Source organism: Lipophrys pholis, assembly GCF_963383615.2.
Source record: "Lipophrys pholis genome assembly, chromosome: 19".
In the NCBI taxonomy this organism is placed as follows: domain Eukaryota; kingdom Metazoa; phylum Chordata; class Actinopteri; order Blenniiformes; family Blenniidae; genus Lipophrys; species Lipophrys pholis.
Window position 1 is genome coordinate 23,861,544 of NC_137647.1, and position 14,165 is coordinate 23,875,708.

Here is a 14,165-nt window from a genome sequence, read left to right on the forward strand (position 1 = left end):
ACGGTTCCATCAGGAGGCTGCACATGCAGCAAACGATCCAATCTCCACAGATAAATCCAAGAAAACAACTCCGGTAAATAACCACCCTGTGTGTGTGTGTGTGTGTGTGTGTGTGTGTGTGTGTGTGTGTGTGTGTGTGTGTGTGTGTGTGTGTGTGTGTCTAGTTTTGGGAGCAAAGACAAAACAGTAAATATCAACATGATGTATTGCTCCTGTAGATTGGTTTTCTTCTGCAGGACGGCCCGGCTGATGTGGAGACTTTACACAGTTGCTGGGATTGTTCATTACGTCAATGCACACACACACACACACACACACACACACACACACACACACACACACACACACACACACACACACACACACACACACACACACACACACACACACACACACACACACACACACACACACACAAAATCCAATGGCCTTCCTCCCTTGTTGTTATATTACAACACGTCTGAATTTACAGAGGACTAAGTTGGCTGACTCTCATTTATTCCACTAATTGGACGACAGCGTAGAGTTAAAGTCTTCTGAAAGCTGCATAATTTCAAAGGTAAGGCTGAAATCGTGTCACCATCTACCTGCTGTTTCCTGCCTTTGGTTGCCCTAGCAACCGTCTGTCCCACACTCAGAGAGAACTGACGCAACGTTCGCTCAGCACCACTGACGTCTCACACATAGAAGTCCATCTTTTCTTTGAGTGTTCAGTGAGATGGAAGTGAACACTGACACTGGAATGTGTCTCCTCTCTTGAGGATCGTGTTTGTTCAGTCACGCGTTATGTCTACTTAGTGCTCGGAGTCTTAGGAGTCGTTGGACACTTTGTTGCCATGGAAACACATTTGTGGGCAGAAATCATTGAACTGGGACAGTGTTGTCTCTGATCGTCAGACATCATCTTTTAGGCACGGGAACACTCAACGTGAAGCAGCGCGTGACGTCGTTCACCAGCACAAGCTGCAGAGCATTCCCCGAGCGCTTACCTTGTTACGTGAGTTGTTGCAGGTGAGGTTGGACAGGATGCCGGTGGCGCAGGTTAGCATGTTGACGTCGTCTGAGCCCAGCTGGGTGACCAGAATCTGCAGCAGACCGTCTAAACCCTCCTGTGGAGGACCAAAGGACAGAGAAGGTCAGGACGCTTCACGAAGAAGCCTTCGCAGTAATTCTGAGTGTATCAGCGAACTGAGGGATTCGATCATAACAAGACTTCAAAATGTGACTCATACGAGTAAAACACACACAACAATATGTAACTATGTACTATGTACCCAACAGCTCCTGGGGTAGGGATAACGATTTGCATTTAGGGGTTGGTGGTTAATTGAATTCACTTCAATTCAGTTTTATTTCTACGACTCCAAACATAACACAGTCCTTTCAAGGCACTTTTGCAGAGAAAACATCCAACAATTACACATGAGCAAGCAGAGGAGACGGTGGGAAGGAAAAACTCCCTTCTAACAGGAAGAAACCTGCAGAACCAGACTCAGAGGTGGAGACTTTCTGTAGAACCAGGCTTTTCTGCTGTTCCAGTTAGGGTAAGAGGATAGAGATAGAGCCCAAAACTTTCAAACCACTGTTGAAAGATCAGAAAACCATTAGCATTAGCCACTTTAGCAGCAAATCTGGTGTCATCAGATGAAAGTTTGTCTTCCATTAAAGTCATTAGACCACGGATAAGAGCTTTTACCTGAACCTGACACAGCTCGCTGTTGTTTACCTCGACTTTACACAAACCAGCCGGGCTTGTTGCAGATGATTTCCACGCCGACAATAAAGACGGATGTTATGACGTCTAATCTAAGATGACCAGCCCATAAAGTCCTGCTGCTCCAGGCCATACACTTTACTGTCCTTATAAAGAAATTCCTTCTCCGCTTAAATATGGTGTTTGCACATGAAAAACGAACTTATTAAGAGGCACACAAGAAAAAAATACATCTAGACGAAGCCAAAGATGCAAATAACTGCACCAGAGAATAAATTGTGATACATAAATCATTGTAAAAGCATTTTAAACTTTAGCACAGTGTGTTTGTTGAAGGAGACCAGTTTGAACTCCACTTTGTGACTGAATCTTCTAGAAGAGGATAAAAGTTTGCACTCCGTGCTCCTTTTAACAGTGACTGTTTATATATCTTAAAATCTCGCTTATCAATTACTTTCATGAATTTCTGAACAAGTTTTCATTTTACAGAACAATGCCTGAACCAACTCTTTATCCGGGATGTTGTCAAAGCTTGTTTAGGCTCAATGAAGCCTCCTACAAGTCGACTGTCTTCAATAAACATTTCTATAGAGCATGCTCCCACGATCTGCCTTTTCCTCTCATCTCACAATCACAAGTGAGGAGTCAATTATTCTCATATCAATTCAATAACACCTCATTATAGTCACGAAAAAAACATTCAATTTACAGGAAACAACTGAAATGAACAAAAGTTCACAAAAAGATTTCCTTCACACTATAGAGAGATAAGGAGTCATGTTAAGACTTAAAATATTCACATCATGCAATTAAGAGAAATTATTTACAAATGAATGTCTTTTATAAATGTTGCCACTCATTGTAGGAATCAATAGTACAAAGCAGAATACATAAAAGCTTAGTTTGCTTAAAGGCACCTTATATCACCTGGGCCTGATTTATCCTGGATATAATTGGGCTGCATGACAAATTTCTATCAAATTTCTATGAGCCGCCACATGTACTGTATGTGGCACAAGATGAAGTTTTTATTTGTGCAAACTTTCAGTCAATCTTTGTGTTTGTCCACACAGATCTCATTAATGCAGAAAAGTAGGACATTTCTTCTTCTTCTTCTTCTTTCCTTGTGTGCAAATATCCAGTGTGTAAGTGTAAATGGGAGATGAACACAATGTTGATCACTCAATTATGCAAAGTTGCACATGATGGAAAGACGCTGTTTTACTTTAGATGGTAATTGCAAAATTATAGTCTTGCAAATGTGGAACACTGCATGTTTATCATAAATTACACACAGTGTGGGGAAATGGCAAAACCATTTCATCTGGAGGGACTGGGACTTTATAAAGAAGAACGATGAGGTGGGTTCGAGGAGATCGGAAATCTCTCCGGGGTCTGGGTTAATGTACCAATGCACGAAAGTATTACATCAATGCAAAGCATCAGGCTGTGCAGACTGTATTCCTTCCATTCACTACACATACAATGTTTTGTGCTTTCTAAAGAAATGCTGTCAGCGGGGACGGTTATGACGAAGCCTCACAGTGTTTGTGTTTCGACATCTCCAGTCCCACCAGGGCTCATCTTGGTGGAGTTTGCATGTTCAGGTTTCTACTGGTACTATTATCCAAAGACATGTGGTTCAATGTATTAGGTTCATTGGTGACAATAAAAGTGTGTATAAGTGTGTGTTTGTGTGTTTCTCAATGTTTTTAGAAGTCTCGTAAGAGACCTGTGTTCGGCCGTGTTTCTGCTGCCTCTCTGCTCTCGTTTGTTCGTGATTTTTCTCAGAGAACACTTTGTTGTGTCAAACAGACTGACAATGTCACCCTGATCTTCATTGGACGAGCTTCAGCACCCAATGACCCCAACAGCGTGAAAATGAAGACAAACAGGACCTGACAGTTTGTCAGTAGTCAAGACCACCTAGCCTGAGACCGAGTCGAGACCAAGACCAGTACCGGAACATCCCAACACCAAGTCAAGACCAGGACAACGGTTGAGTACTACAATAGTACCAAAGAGATCCTGAGATTATCTTCTGACAGTGTCACAAACGTCTTCCTACATTGCACAGTATCAATAACCGACCCTCATGCAGCCACAAGTACCTAATGATTCTAAACTTTAAACTGAACCACATCTACTCATGTCCTCCAAACGCTTGCATCCCGAGCTTCGCCTCGTACGTACCTGCTGCTAGGGAACGGCTCAATTCACGTGGAACCTAATTTATTTCTCTGTTAAAGGCACCAAAGACATCAGGAGTTGATGAAGAGGATTTCTGAGGAGTGGTTGCAGATTGATGAATGTTGTAGAAGTTCTCTCCTCCGACTCAGCGGGGGTTGAACTTTCTGTTGAAATCTAAGACACAGTTTAGCTAAAAGCCCTCAAACCCTGACGGTGGGTCAAACCTGTTTGGTTGCAGCGTCTGACAAGTTGCGAAGTGTCCACAGACAGTTTTGGATGAGACGCTGGCTGGATCCTGTCAGGTGTTGACCCAAAGCCTGCATGCCGCCTGAGAACACACAAGAACACACAGTCACACACTTTATCTGTGTGTTGATTTGTATCTGCTGACGGGAACGTACCAGCTTCCACGATGGCCGGCTTGTTGCTGGGGCAGACAGACAGTACTTTGAGAACACGACTGGTGGTCCACAGCAACTTCTCGTAGTTGTAGTTCCTCATGATGAAAACCAGACCTTCTGGACCCCCATTGGCCAGAATGATCAGCTGAGAAAGTCCAAGGAATCGGTGTTAGTCCTAAAAGCAGAACTGCCCTCCCTCTGGCAGACAGCTGCCCTCACCTTGCTCTCCTGGTTTCCGTAGGACAGCAGCTGCAGGCAGTCCGTGGTGATGGCCAGAAACTTGGGATTACTCTTTTTCAACAGGGGAACCATCCTCTGCAGGCCGTCGGCCAGGCGCACGGCCATCTTGGCTCCCTCTTGATGCAGCAGCAGGTTGTGCAGAGTAGTGATGGCGTAAAATAACACCGACTCCACCGGTGAGCTGCAGATTCATCGATAGAGAAACAATGAAATCATTTCAAGGAGCTTTGTTCAATCTGCGACCTTGTCCTGCACCCCCATCAGCGCACCTCCACAGTCCAAAAACCTTGAATGTCAGCAGCCAGCCAGGCCATCACTGAGGGATTAACATGGATTGGAACCTTGTGAACCCATGAAGTCAGCCACAACACGTGTCCAAGTGATTCCTCAATGTAATTTATAGTCTGAAAAAGGCTCAGCAGCCTTTAACCAACTCATTTTGTGATCTTTCACTCTTGCTGTGGCCGCAGCAGAAAACCAGGAACGTATTACACTGTTTCATTATATCATCAGGACAAATGACTGTTGGACTTTCATTTCTTGATCTATTGAACGGCACATACAGGTGTGGCAGCTGTGGATGCTCCGAGGATCATGTCAGATACATGAAACTGATTTAAGTCATTTGCAGTCTTGAATAAAGATTATAATGTAGCCATTTTGGTTTAACCCTTTTTAAATAGCAGTTCTTACCAGTTTCACCCCATTTGGACTATTCCACTAACCCTAACCCCAACCCTAACACTAACCCTAACACTAACCCTAACACTAACCCTAACCCTAACCCTAACCAGCCCTCTTAGTTTCAGGGGTTTGAGATATTTCGACGTAACTTCTTGGTAGTGTCTCTGGCCATATTCAACGGGGATTTAATTGTGGGAGCTTATTGAGAGGTGAGTTTTGCAGTTGGCATGCCACATTGGGGCTGTGGAGGAACTACTGCTCCTGTCCAATCAGTTGAAGTGGTTAATAAAAGACCATATTGTGCATCCTGTTACAGCCTGTTAACAGACTCATGGAGACAGCTCCAATAAAGAAGAGCTACGTACTGTATGTCTCTATCATGGCTCTGCAGTGGGACGATGCTTCATAAAAGCATTTCAATAGAGAGGAAAGAAGGAGTTTGTGGACAAATGAAATCCTGTTTCCTGTGTCTAAACAGATTAATGCCTCACACCACACAAACACATTCACGATATAAAGCCCTGTTTATTCTGGGTGACAGTACCAAGAACAAACCTGTACCTGCCATAAAACCGGGGGGAGAAGTATCAACAGAATTGAAGACAGAGCGAGAAGAAAACTTGGATGTCAATAGTATTTACAGGAGCCACGCAGAGACTGTGACGCTCTGTTATTTTTTTTTCAATTTTCTCTCATTTTCTGTATGAATTAAGCTCCTGAATCAATTATGAGTGTGAGTTATCCTCCTGTTAAGCCTCAGTGTGAAGGATTAACTCTGCCGCCCTGCCTCGGGCTTGTAAAGACCCCATATTTGGTGATAAAAGTGAAGGGTAGCCTGCAAGCTTCATTTGCAGTGTTTTCTGTTGACCTCTTGTTTCCATCTTAGAGGATGAACTCCAGTGTGGAAAAATGTAAATCTCTACCTCCAGCGTGGCCCAAGCAACTAAATGTAGTTAAACTGTTCTGGCCTGCTCTTCTGCCATCTTTATGGATGTTTGCCAAAAGCATTTCTTTCAACTTTCTGTCCCTGCAGCACCATGAACTTTTCATTTCTATGTTCATTACCCATGTTGAATATTATAATTATTAAAGGGCTCTCTCATGTTGTTTCATCCAGCCCCAAAGGTTAGCAAGTGTAATGTCAGTAAACTTTGAATTCCTCACTGAACATAAAGAAAACATCAGGAACGGTGGAAGTTTAACTGTTGACTTCATGTGTTTATATAACAGAAGAGTTTTTGGCGCGATGGTTTGTGTGTTTGAAATGTGTTTGAAATGTGTTTGAAATGTGTGTGCATCATGGATCTTCACAGTTTTCTCCTTGAATGGTCAAACTTTTTCTTTTTTAGAGTAAATAAAAATACTGCATAGGAGTACATAACATTATTTTGAAACTATTTCAACATTCAGTACATTTGTCTTGGAGCATTCTTCTGTCTTCCTGTTGTAACTGTGCCAGGAATATGATTTGAGCAGTGACTGGAGCTGCGTGTACACTACAATCATTCAGGCACGTTCACAGCTCAGCTGATCTCCGTTCACAGACGAGCGACAGTAATGAGCTGAAGCCGTCACACTGAATGGCTGCAATGACTTCGATTACATTAAATGAGGACCCCCTCCAATTGCTCGACCACAAACAGCATTAAACACTGCATTAACTAATACAGTGACATTACAGATCAGATTAAACAGGAGAACCTCAAAGGTATTTGACATGCTCACACACAGCAATCAAATGAATGATCAAATACTAAAGGTCAGAAAACATGTCTCCAATACTCACTTCATCAAAAAAGAAACTACACAACCAATGAAAGGGACAAAGGCTACGTTCACACTGCAGGTCTTGGTAATCAATTCTGATATTTTGCTGGGATTAGATTGTTTTGCCTGATAAATTACATTACATTTCAAACGTGACCTCTATCAGACTGCCATGTGAACGTGATCGGACCTGATGGGTTCTGGCCCCAGAACGCAGAAGATGCTGTTGAAAGACGTAACTATGGATGACATGCTGGTCAGCACCGGGGTTGCCAGATGTGATTCACTGTTTTGAGCCCAAATAATGTAAAACTCACACGCCTCAAAAAAACCCAGATTTCTGTGTAGAAATCATGTTAAAACCATAAAACTATTACATGTGTAATAATAAACACATCACAAACACACAAATACATGATATAAACAAAGTAAAGGGTGAGAGAGTTTGGCTCCTCAATTGGGGGATACCTACCATATCTGGCAACACAGAAAATTCAAATTTCAATTGGTTGTTAAACACGAGCAGATAGAATGGAGACAACATGAGGAGGAAAGAAGGAGAATGAGGATAAAACTGCTATATATATATATATATATATATATATATAGCAGTTTTAGGCGGGAGTCTAAAAAATTTGCTAAATTTCAAAATGTTAAAAGTAAAGCTGAACATGAAATATGTGATAATATGATCTGTAATATATAATAATCACATGATGTTTATCTTTGTGCTCTGAAATTTGCCCTTTCATGTAAACACAGTTCTTTCTCAGTTTTGTTAATCGAACCATTTTTGTGCGCTAATTGCGAATGATCACACTTTTCTTTCATATTTCAAATCCTAAACAAAAAAGGTGAAATAAGTTGGGAAGAAAAGAAACATAAGGCCTTAACTGTTGTACAAATTTGATATTTCTGCAGCCATAAAATCCAAAACACTCTGGGTTTCCCCGTCAGAAGACGGTTATTGAGTTTATTGAGGAGCTGAAAGAGTTCACCTGATCTTTGAATTCTTCTGTGTCGTCATGACGGAACTCGATGTGCTGGAAGACGAAGGTGCTTGATCCAAAGGATCCGCTCACACCAACCTGCTGAGTTCTGCTGCAGTTCAAGCTTCTTCAGGCTTTTAAAGTTTCAGATTCTTATACTTTTGATCCACACGTTCAGAGCTGTTAAATGCCCTTAAGTCCAGAGAAACCTGCAGCGATCACTGGAAATCTAACAGCACATCACATCCCTATGCGTTTACCGTTCCAGCCCGACCGTGAGCGCCCTGCCCTTTCATCACGTCGCACTCAATTTGCAGTTGTCACATTTTACAGAGTCAATTTTCAGTGCGACCGTGGAACGACCGTCGTCGTTCCTCAATCTTATCTTGCAATGTTCTTTTTTTAACTCGGCTCTTGGGGGAACATTTGCATAAATATGAAGTTGTTAGAGAGATTTCCAGACTTCATTCAGCATTATACGCATGTATATTCATATCTGAGAAATGAAGCCCCCCAAGTCACATCTCATTGAATTGAAGTGAAGTTTGACTTTATGGTGGAAAAATAAAAGAACAGTGACCAGAGGCATCGACGACGAAAAGAAAAAGATAAAAGCTTTTAGGTTGTGACTAATTATCACATATATCATTAGTTTCTTCCCTAAAGGACCAAAATGCAGCAGCTGGCTGAAACAAGATGTGGAGCTCATTTACACCAAAACGTTTTCAAGTGAAAATGCAAACCTCATTGCGTTTCAGTGTCTGTCTGTGTGACAACGGTGGCCGCTGGCAAAGCAACATTTTAAAAATTGGGAACAGACATTGTTTTCAAAACATTGCCATTTGTAACTACAAAACTTTTCTGAAACAAACACAAAGAAATGGTGTGTTTTCAGCTTTGACCTTTGAAGCAGTTATTGGGACACCGATTGTCGTGTTGTTGGGTCATCGGGGTCGTAGACTTTACAACTTCAAAAAAACTAAAAAAATGCTTTGCCGCCAAGCAGCCAAATTTGCATCCTCAATAACCGCCACCCCCCAAAAACATGTTGAAATTCCAGTGAGAGTTTTTAGACGTTGTAAAAACTGTCAGGCCCATTTGTACCTGAGCATGCGGACCAGTGCCGGGATCCCCCCGGACTTGAAGATGGCGTGCAGTCCCTCCCTTTGGTGCGACAGGCTGTGGAGGACGCTGGCCGTGCAGCGAGCCGTCTCCATGTCGACCGCCGTCGTCATGGCGCGCACCACGGCGCCCACCATGGCCGGAGACTGCACCAGGACACGGCGGCTGGCCTCCTTCCGGGTCAGCTGGTTGACAATCATGGCCGCCTTGTTCACCACCACCTGCATGAGGAGGAGAAGCTTCTGTCAGTGCAGACGAGGAGATCTGAGGCGTGACGGCTCTCTGAGGGAACTCGGCTCACCGGGTCGTCGTCGGCCAGCAGCTTGGTGAGCTCTGGCACCGCCCTGGTGGCCAGCTCGGCGTCGTCCTGGTAGTTGATGAGGTGCACGATGGCGGTCTTCAGCAGCTGGGAGGGTTCGGCGAGTCGCTGCACGTTGCTCTGCTGCGACGGATCTGACTGGACGGGCATGGCCGCCTCCCCCTCCACCAGCGTCTCTGGAAACATGGCGGCCCGGACACGCTGAGCCCGGGTTAGTGAGTACTGGTCCTCCAGATCTGTCCGGGGCAGAGGGAGACAGCGTGTGTGTGTGTGTGTGTGTGTGTGTGTGTGTGCGTGTGTGTGTGTGTGTGTGTGTGTGTGTGTGTGTGTGTGTGTGTGTGTGTAAACCGTGTGAGCCGTTGACAGCAAAAACAGAGTAAGAGATGAAAAAAGCTAAAAATGTCTGCATGTATCCAAGAAGCAAAAAAAATGCCTCAACTAAACTAAATTAAATGATGAAATAACATCACAATTTAACATAAGACTTTTCTTCAGGACCAGGACCAGGACCAGGACCAGGACCAGGACCAGGACCAGGACCAGGACCAGGACCAGGACCAGGACCAGACATGTGTGCTGTACGCAGACATCAAACCTGTTTGACCATATGAGAACTGTTCTCAAAGTTTAGTGCCTCTAAACAGACAAGTGATCATGTTACTCACATTCCTTCCAGACTAAAGCTGCTAATAACAGACAATCTGACAGACAAGTGGTGGCGACACTGACGGGAGAATTTCTCCTAACATGTGACCTAATGGAAATGCACAACAAGAGGATGATACAATGACTGATCGTGTGCAGTGTAGGTATAAGTGCAAGTGAAGGCGTCGGTAAGAGTAAACCAGTGATCCAGGGTATCCACAGAAACGCAAAGCGCACATTGTATTGTTGAACAGAAGGACGAGTGACAAGTTAAGACGTTCTTGAGAGGAATTTAGTCCATTCAAGGACAGTTTATGGCACAAATCTTGACGTCTGTGTGGTTTTGGTGGATCGTACTCCTTCTAACAAGTTGTGTTGAAGAGCATTGAAAGAAAACTCACAAGAAGAAAAATGACGAGGCTAATTATCACCGACACAAAATCAGCGGGCAGAGAACATGAAGAACACGACACTGGAGGAACACCAGGGGATCAAACAGGTACTTTGAAAAAAAAGGTTTACCAGTTTATACATACGTATTCAGAAAGAATCTGTGAATTCACACATATGTACTCAGAGCCTATGACTTCAAGTGAACAGAAACCTTTTCTTGCAGTTTGACTGTTTATGTGACAATGGTACTCGAAGCCACTGGCTTTCGAGGTGGAACTTTAGAAAAATATCTCAGCCAACTTCTCTGAAACACTGCTACTGCAGCGCATGTGCACCACGTCATAGTAAATACTGCACATGCTCAGTAGAGGGACAATCAGAACAGTGTTTCCTCCAGAGTGTCAAAGACTCCCAGTCCATTATCCTGGGACTTTTATTTTGACAGTCACTGTCATAACAATCCAACTTGGTCGTCTGTCCACTAGAATGTCCGTGTTCTCAGAGTGTTAATGTTTAGAGCAGATTGTTCTCTGCTGCATGTGTGTGTGGCTTCATTACAAAAACAGACAACACCACCAACTAGTGGCCCAACATGCTAACTACATCGTTTTCAGCATTTCTGCCGTTTCCGTGGAAACAGAGAGTTTTCAAAGCGGTGCTGTGTAAACTTGAACAAACTGTGAGTTGTCACTTGAAATGATTTTCTGTAGACGGAGTCTTAATAATTATTATTTCAGGTTAATCTGAAAATCTGTTCCAGGATCAGGGCAGGAGATCATCTCAGTTCAATTTGGGAAAAACTTTCTGCCAGATGTCACGACTGTCATAAGCAGAGCAGCCGGAGGCGAATGACCTTCAGAGATCAAACAGAGGTCACCTGCCAGTGATGCAAACTTCTGGCCACAAACTTTTGTCTCTTAGCTTCAGGCAAACACTCAAACGTGTCACACAAACAGGCCAACATCTTTAAAGACGTGAATGACTCTTTCCATCAATATCTCGCATTTTTATCTCTCTTGAGGAAAATGTCTTCCTGTCACTGCTGCACCATCATCCAGTCCGTGAGGTCTGAGCCTGACAAGCCCATGACTTCGGTCCAATCAGAGACTGATCGGGGTCGTTTGGTCGGGCTTCGTTTGGTGGAGCAGCGATGGACAAAAAGCGTCACAATAAAACTTGCAGGTTAAAGGTCGCAGGTTGCAGGTTGTGGGTTTTAGGTTGCGGGTTGCAGTTTGCGGGTTGCAGGTTATGGGTTGCAGGTTATGGGTTGCAGGTTGCAGGTTGCGGGTTGCAGGTTGCAGGTTGCTGGTTGCTGGTTGCTGGTTGCGGGTTGCAGGTTGCGGGTTGCAGTTTGCGGGTTGCAGGTTATGGGTTGCAGGTTATGGGTTGCAGGTTGCTGGTTGCGGGTTGCAGGTTGCGGGTTGCGGGTTGCAGGTTGCAGCAGCAGCTGACGTGATCACAGCTGCTGCTATGACTCCACAAATATCGGACACAGTCTGATAGTGGTTGCAGGCGTCCGATTTTCCGCGGATTTTCCCAACGATTCTCCCACGATCTTATCTTTCGTTCCAGACGGCTGAACATCGTGGTGTTTGTCGGAGCCTTAAATGCAAATCTTTTCTAGAGCTCCAGTTTCTCCTCTAAAGTTAGAGTTTTAAACTTGTGCTCCTGTAAATAATCGACCTTGTTCATTTTGATTCTTAAGTGGCAGCTCGAGCTGAGCAGAAACTGGCATTTGTCACGAGTCGGTCCGTTTCTGTCAAGCAGTGTCTACATCAGCCAATCGGCTCTGAGCTTCCAAAAGCCTCCAGCGCGAAGCCCCACTCAACATAAAAAGTCATGTGATCTGAATGAACGTCGTCACTCCTGCATGCAAAAGATGCTCCATTGCAAGAGAGGGGCGAGCCGCATTCAAGCAGCCATGGGTGTGGATCAGGAGAAAATACAGCCCAAGCATCCAGACGGAGACCAATAACCAGGAATAAAATCCTCACACACAAAGTTTATACAATTTAGGATGAAGCTAACAACAACAACAACAACAACAACAACAACAACAACAACAACAATAATAATGATAATAATATAGCAGATAATCGTGAAGAATTAATTACACATGTTACCTGCAGTCCTTTCTGTTGCCACCAGGTGGAGCTCCTAATTAGGTATCACATTGCAGAACAGCAGACTCAACTAGATTTTATAACTTATGATTAATGAGAAATCATTATTCAATAAAATCCCTTTTGAGTTTGTTCAGTTATCAGCTTTTCTCTGTAGAGTTTGTAATGATTAAATTACTACTGAAAGATTTACCCTGATAAAGGACCTTGTAGTAAAGTTTTTGATTTCCAGGTACTTTATTGGCTCCAAAATGTGAAGGTCTGTACCTTTTGGTGAGATGTCAGAAGCAGTGAGGTCTGTCTGTCCCTCTTCAGATATCGCCTGTCGAAAAGATTGAACTTCATAATTTCAGTTCCTGTTTGGGAAGGACTTCTCCTCCTCCCCTGAATGGTGGGATTCACCGCAGACACGTCTCTCGGGAAGCCTGGAGAGCAACCTTTTGTCCCTTTCAGTCTAAAATGTGTCTGCAGAGGCATTTCTAAAATCTAACATTGTTAAAGGGACGTCTCGACTGCACACTCCAAATTCACTCCCAAATGCTCCTCAGCTTGTTCTAATTTATCTTTCACACTCCCTACAGCAGCTCTTCACTGTCAAAGAACAAACCCCGAAGTCGATCTGACACATTGTCATGGCAGTCCATCAAATTCTCCACACAGGATCGTTTACGTCAGCCTCACAGTGGCGACGTGGCAGCAGGTTTTATCGTCTGTAAACCTTGGAAATCTGCATTAGTCTCAATAGCATTCAGCTCAGAGGATCTTCACACTGATGGTTGATTCTTTATTAAAAGTCAGTGCTGCAGATACACAGAGTGTGGAAATATGAATACTTGATATCGAGAAGTAGGATGTTTTCAAGGCGCTGGAACTGTTTTTATCTTTCAATGTGATCTGGGTGACGGTGCTCAGACTGCCACCCGGAAACGGATAAACAGGAGAAAATGGATGGATGGATGGATGGATGGACTGCTTTGTGACAGCTCTGTAGCGCCAACTAGTGGTGGGCAAGGGTATGACAGTCAATCATCACCTTGAACATGAATAAAACAGACTAATATTTCAGCTGTAGATTAGTGTGTGTGGGGGGGACTCAGCTAATTGTGTGCATCCCTGCATCAACTGATAATGTAATAATGGCCAATAACGTTGATTTGAGCCATTCTGAAAGCCAAAAACGTCATAACTGCTCAATCATGTCATAAGAAAGTAAAGGATGTTTTACCACCACATTGGAGAGTGTTACAGAATCTCGTTGATTGAATATGATGACTGTCACATCCACTTGACCTATTTTTCCTAAGAAAATAACCCAAAACCTACAACAATATATTTTATATATAAGAAATGCAGCCCTATCTATCTATCTATCTATCTATCTATCTATCTATCTATCTATCTATCTATCTATCTATCTATCTATCTATCTATCTATCTATCTATCTATCTATCTCTCTCTCTCTCTCTCTCTCTCTCTCTCTCTCTCTCTCTCTCTCTCTCTCTCTCTCTCTCTCTCTCTCTCTCTCTCTCTCTCTCTCTCTCTCTCTCTCTCTCTATCTATCTATCTATCTATCTCTC

The 14,165-nt window shown here is 43.5% G+C and overlaps 1 protein-coding gene across 1 annotated transcript in view; it reads right to left on the reverse strand.

Moving 5' to 3' along the window:
* The window catches only part of LOC308125209 (junction plakoglobin-like), a 142,418-nt gene that overhangs the window by 25,869 nt on the left and 102,384 nt on the right, over nucleotides 1–14,165 (reverse strand). Inside the window, exons 4-9 of the mRNA XM_080488771.1 lie at nucleotides 9,409–9,662; nucleotides 9,090–9,328; nucleotides 4,525–4,726; nucleotides 4,306–4,450; nucleotides 4,129–4,232; nucleotides 990–1,109 (exon numbers count right to left, since the gene is read on the reverse strand). Coding sequence (XP_080344897.1) covers nucleotides 990–1,109; nucleotides 4,129–4,232; nucleotides 4,306–4,450; nucleotides 4,525–4,726; nucleotides 9,090–9,328; nucleotides 9,409–9,662 — 1,064 coding nt within the window. The remainder of the gene's footprint in view (nucleotides 1–989; nucleotides 1,110–4,128; nucleotides 4,233–4,305; nucleotides 4,451–4,524; nucleotides 4,727–9,089; nucleotides 9,329–9,408; nucleotides 9,663–14,165) is intronic.